Source organism: Macrosteles quadrilineatus, unplaced genomic scaffold, assembly GCF_028750875.1.
Source record: "Macrosteles quadrilineatus isolate MER2022 unplaced genomic scaffold, UCM_ALF_1.0 Scaffold_732__1_contigs__length_34517, whole genome shotgun sequence".
Lineage (NCBI taxonomy): Eukaryota > Metazoa > Arthropoda > Insecta > Hemiptera > Cicadellidae > Macrosteles > Macrosteles quadrilineatus.
Window position 1 is genome coordinate 17,329 of NW_026543325.1, and position 6,084 is coordinate 23,412.

The following is a 6,084-nucleotide window of genomic DNA, read 5'->3' on the forward strand; positions in this document are numbered from 1 at the left end:
TTATGCAGCACGAAAGCACAGACACACACACACACACACACACACACACACACACACACACACACACACACACAGACATCACTTCGAAAACCAATTTTTTGGGTCCAGGGGGACCCAAAACGAATATATCCACTCAAAACTCAAACTCGAAAATTTTGACGAAAACAATACTTTCTCCATATACTATGGTATAGGGGGAGAAAGTAAAAATGTACAGACGACGCTCCTGAGAATAGAGTAGGGTGGAGTGAGAGTGAGGTGAGACTGAGAATAGGGTGTGGACTGGACTGAAACGATAGTCTGAGATCTAAAAGTGACAAGAACAACAAAAATGTACAGACACAGACGTACACAGACAGAGTAAAAGAGAACAAAACAAAAACAATAGGCTAAACAATAACAAATAAGAAAAGAAATTAAAGGTTAACAAAATTTAGTCTAAATAACTTACTACTGTAACAACAAAATATTTATTGTTTGGTTGTGGTTGTTTTATGTTGCTGTAGAACGATTTAAGCTGGTAAGTGTTTAATATGCAGTAATCCCAGATAGCCTATGCTAGGTAAAAAAATATAAGGACTAAGTTATCTTTAGGCTATAGCCTAGCTAAATCGAGACTCGAGAGTGTGTCTCATAATATCCAAAGATAAATTGTGTCAGATAGTTGTACCGGTACCACCAAGTCGTGTTATACAATTAATTCTAAATAACTTAAAAGATTTGTTGTTTTCAGTAAGTTGGGAAAGTGAACTTTACAAGAGCTTAAAAAAGTTGAAAATAAATCAGACCCTTGACATGTCCGAAAAAGAAAAAATTCCATTATCCAAGCAGATGCGCTTGGCAACGAGAGAAGTACATGCGATAAGTGATGCCATGGTTAACGCAAAACTTGCTTTTGGTAAGTTATTTAAGTTAAGTTAACTTATTCCTTTACAGCAACGGTCCTAAAACTTGTTGGTTTGGTGACCCACTACAACCTTGGATTTTTTTTCTCGGGAACCACTTATAAAAAGATATTAAGTTATAAGGCTATAGTTATTTTTTCTTAATAACTTTCTGTAACTTAACTTACACTGAGAAACACATAGCCTAATTTAAAATACCATATACCGGTAACTTATCTAGTTCAAATCACCATCGTTTTAAAAAACTTTGGTAGCCTATTTATTCCGTATAGGTACCTCCAAACGAATTTTTAATTTTGATATCTTACTTTATAGTTTTTTACCTCCTGAATCCAAATATACCATTTTTTTCACCGCTGATGAATATTTCTCAAGATATCGCCGTAAAAATATACAACATTAAGTACAATAAACAAGGTAGGACGGATAACATTTACAAATGGAATGAACTGTGGGTTAACTAAGCCTACAGCTGACTGTTTTCAATCATAGTCAAGCAAATGGAAGTAGGCCTAACAAATTTTGAACTTTATTAACTGACTCTGATTTTGTTATCGGCATTATGCCTAGTTACATCATTTTACTTCACTACAACTGGAACTCAAAACAAAAATACTGATACTCATACGTGCAGTGTATTTTCATCCATTTTCCAGTTAAACCAAAGCTTAGCTTACTATCATAATAACTTAATAGTAATATTACGTTACTAATCTGGAAAATAGGTCGTCTCGCGCGATTACCATACGAGTATGGTTGACACATTTTGGACAAGTGACATACGATATTTTTTGCCGTACTACTCTCTTAAATAACCTAACATAAAAAAAAACTACAAATCGGTTAGCCTAAATATATTCCCACCAACTGAAGTAGGCTACAATCATCTCATAACTTCCAAGAGAGGTTACCTATGTTTTTGTTTAATCGTTTGACGATTTGTTGACTTATTGCCAAATTTCTTGAAATTGCCAATTATAATCAGCTGGTATCCGGTAAAAACTCATTACAGTACAGTACTTAGTATGCAGTGCTCAATTTGTAAAAAATGAGGTATCAAAACTGTAACCTATTTTTAGTGTAGTAGGTATGTATAGATGGTTTAATGTGATTAGTACCAATTTATTCCAGTATTTTTATCATTCCGTAAGAGAGGTAGAGGAACTCAGCTCTGCCGTGTTCCCCTGCAAATCGAGCACTGGTAGCAGGTGGCAAACAGCTGTTTTCCGGACTAATTTCATTCATGGAAAGTCTATTAAAACAGTGTAGTGTGGCGGTAAATATCCCACAGTATCATAGGCTCATAGTATAACTAACATTACAAAAGATTCACTTGAAACAAAAAAAAATGCTCTTTTAATTTAAAAAGAGAAAACATTATTCTGTGTGCGGTAACCTCAGTTATTAATTTTTTTTTACTATACATATGATACTCATACAGCTGGCACTGAATTGCTTAAAATAAACTCTCATGCAAAATACATCTGATAAGTATTTCTTTCCAGCGATGTCAGATAATTCAGTTTGGGCAGAAGGCTTACTCGTCTTCTATGAAATCTTTCGCTATCTGGAAGAAGCCATGGTTCGTCTAAAAGGAACACCGGTTGGGGAGTTTAAGTTTGAAGAATTGATGCGAACTGAAGCCTTCCAAAAAGATCTTGAGTTTTATCTTGGAGTAAACTGGGCCAAGAACTATACACCCAGAGAGAGTGTGGTCAAGTATCTGATTCATCTGCAAACAATAGAAAAGGAAACCCCAATACTTCTTATGGCTTACATCTATCACCTCTACATGGGTTTGCTATCAGGCGGGCAAATACTTGTAAAGAAACGAGAATTGGGAAGTAAGTTAAATCCATTTCAAAAGAAGAGTGAAAAGTCAGCTGACGGTAACTCCGTCACGAATTTCGGGGATCACTCCATTTCAAGTTTGAAAAAAAGGATAGTAGACACAACCAACAGCATTGCTTTGGATCTTGACGAGGAAACAAAAGAGAAGTTACTGGAAGAAAGTAAAATGGTTTTTGTTCTAAACAATTCAATGATTAGAACAATTCAAGGAACCTCGTTTGTGTTTTTAAAAAAAGTCTTAGCAATTTTGTTTTTTATTTTTTTGATTATTGCTTTGTATCGTTGGCTGTTTTAGAGTGTAAACGGTTATTGTTTATGGCTGTGTCAAATAAGTAGTGGATTCATGTCTTGAGTCAGTTAATGAATACTGTATTATAATTATTATAATGTATTGATTGTTAAATCTGAATTAAATGATTTTATCAAGGTTATAATTTTAGTATCCCTTGAACAATTAAGTAAGTTAACAACTTTATTTAATGAGTCTTCCTAAATATTGCTAAAAGGCTTTGGTCCATAATTAGCATTATATCTGGGTGACCTGAAATAATTCTGCAAAGGTTCCTTTTCACAGCCTATTTAAAGTGTGTAGGCCTACCCCTATCTATGTGGGTATTAAGCCCTATCTTAATTTTTTTAAGTATGCCATAAATACTGTAGAGTTTCAATAACATGATCTCTTTATTCACATTTAAATTGAAATTATTTCCAAAGAGCAACCTAGATAATAGGTTTACAAATAATAGTTTTATTTTTAAAGAAATGTAGGAATAGTATATTTCATTACTAGGACCGAAAGTGGCATTTTCCGTCGCACGCTCAAGTTTTTGTGTGAGGCGAAGCCGAACACAGGGAACATCAATTTCACGTGCGAGGCGAAGCCGAGTATGTGAGAGTTATTTTCACGTACGAGGCGAAGCCGAGGACGGGAATAATGGAGCAAGTGCCGGATAATAACTTTCGGTACGAGTTATGAACGATACTTTTCACCACGACGCAAAAATACACAAACACAGAATAGCAGACCTCAGTAATATAACAACTATTTTATTTCTCAATTTATTTGATTGAACATCAAAATAAAATAAAATAAAATTTTCTAAAAGGAAACCTACGTATACATTTTGTTTGAATATCAAAATAAAAGAATAAAACAACTTTGAACAATACATACAGCTGATTCAAATCATTAAATTAAACCATAACAAAACACTAGCGCGCGTAGTGAATAAATGGAGAACTAATTGAGAGCGAGGGAAAGTAAATTTAGAGTGAGGGAAAATCAGCTGATCGATTTTCCCTCGCCCTAAATTAGAGCTTGGGAAACGACTACTTTCATTGATGTCAGCTGTTATCGAAAATAGTTACTTTCGTTACAGAGTGATGAAAAATTATATAAATACGAGTATAAAAAGTATATAAAAAATAAATTTTAGAACTAAAACCTAGGTTATGCCCCCAATTTTACAGACAGGTGTGGGAAAGAAAAGTTTTGACTAACCAGGCAATATTTAAAAGGGTACCAAAATAAAACATCAAAATAAAATTACTAAAACATTTGTATAAATACACTTTCAGATACTAACCAAACAATTATGCTTGATTTCCCATTGCAACTAAAAATAAAAAGAATTGCTGAATTCTAGTGAATGTTTTCTTTATTCTTAAATTTATATTCAAAAGTCCCAGGCAAAGTTAGCAGGATAGTAAACATGCAAATTGAGTTTATCATCTTTGGAATGATCTTGAATATAAAGTATCTTCATCTTTATTAAGTTGTATGTTTGAATTGACCAACTTTTTTATATTCTTCTTCCTTAAAAAAGTTACATGTGTTACGTCTAAAATTTTTGGCTCCACTCCTCTGTCAATAAATATTGTAAATCACCCAAAAAAATTAACCACCATCATTAATCATACATTATTAAATAATACCCCCACCGCTGCAAACCAGAGGATTTTGCAAAATTCCACTTCATTTGCCTGTTTGGATTTTCACTAAGATCCACTTAAACTTGTCTGATTTATTCCCTCTTTAAAAAAAAAAACAAACATGAATAACAAGTACTTAGGTTGGCTGCCACGGATAAGGTGTGTTTTTAGCAAAATATTAAATGCTTGATATAAGATAAATAATTTGGCCAAATTTAATCAACATAAACACACCAGCTACACAATAGTTTTACTTATTCTCTTATTCTATTGTTATTTATTTGCTAATTTACCCAGACATTTACCCCTATGCTGGGTACTTCATCAGAAGAAGTTTCAAACCATAGACTTCCTTCAATACTTCTATTCTAACTAAATGATAAATTTTCTATTTGTTATATCCATGTAACATATTTTATCAATAGACTGATAACTACTATCAACGCTTTGTTGTTTTCATGATAATGTTTACTCCCAGGTTAGTAGCACTCATAGTCCATTAACAATATACCAGATAACTTATTTACACTTCATGCATGCTAATCCCTTTTGTTCAAAGTGCAGATAAAAATTACTCCTCCCTGTTCAACAAAAATCCGCTTATAAGTCACTTTGTAAGTCCTTTTGTAAGTCACTTTATTATCTAAGTTCAATATTTTATAACTCTGACAAAACAAGAAACAAGGCTCATGGTTTATTGTTGTATACTACGTATACAACTTGTGTGACATACTTGTTTGTGCTGTAGGTATACAACATTGTGTTGCTGAATGTTGTCTGTTGTACCTCCACAACATGTTTATTCCTGGAACAAAGACAAACAACACACAAGTTCACTGTTTACCTACCAATATTAGACTCAAGTCATTTCAGTTAAACAAACCAAGATTCTAGAAAAACTCGCAGTAATTTTATAACTTTGTGAATTTATGTTTTTAGAACTTGTATCTCTTCAATAAATAACCTTAAAGTATTTTTGTATGTTTTGTAAATATCATTATGTTTTTTCTCACCTAAAGAAAAAAATATTGTTTCTCTAAAAAAGGTTTATAACAACAGTAGTACCGGTACTTCTTCAAATTATCAACTTTCTTTATAGTCAAAATATGCATGAGCTCTTTGTTTTTTTGGATTTTATATAATTAATGATATTATGTAACAAAAGGATCACATTCGACCATAACAATACCAGGGTTTTGACCATTCCCTCACAGAAGAAGTAAAATACATAAAATGCAAATGATAAATAGGCCTAATCGAAAATATATAAAAAAGAATCAAGCTGTACCTGATGTCGAATTGTTCTTATTTGCCTTGTAGCTAATTTAACAAGGTACAAACTATGGTAGTTTTTAAATTGTAACAATACAAACTGTTCTTCAAAATCATGTTAAAG

At 32.7% G+C, this 6,084-nt stretch overlaps 1 protein-coding gene across 1 annotated transcript; it reads left to right on the forward strand.

The window, feature by feature from the left end:
- Positions 1–398: 398 nt before the first annotated feature.
- Positions 399–3,190, forward strand: LOC128982601 (heme oxygenase 1-like). The gene is made up of 3 exons (XM_054401561.1): positions 399–520; positions 734–898; positions 2,411–3,190. Exons 2-3 carry the CDS (start codon positions 796–798, stop codon positions 3,049–3,051), a joined length of 744 nt encoding a protein of 247 aa, XP_054257536.1. The 5' UTR covers positions 399–520; positions 734–795; the 3' UTR covers positions 3,052–3,190.
- Positions 3,191–6,084: the final 2,894 nt, after the last annotated feature.

Excerpts from the sequence above, each read along its gene's own strand:
- LOC128982601 (XM_054401561.1), top strand. The coding sequence starts at position 796 with ATGTCCGAAAAAGAAAAAATTCCATTATCCAAGCAGATGCGCTTGGCA. Across the intron at positions 899-2,410 it reads TAACGCAAAACTTGCTTTTG|CGATGTCAGATAATTCAGTT; the intron begins GTAAGTTATTTA and ends ATTTCTTTCCAG.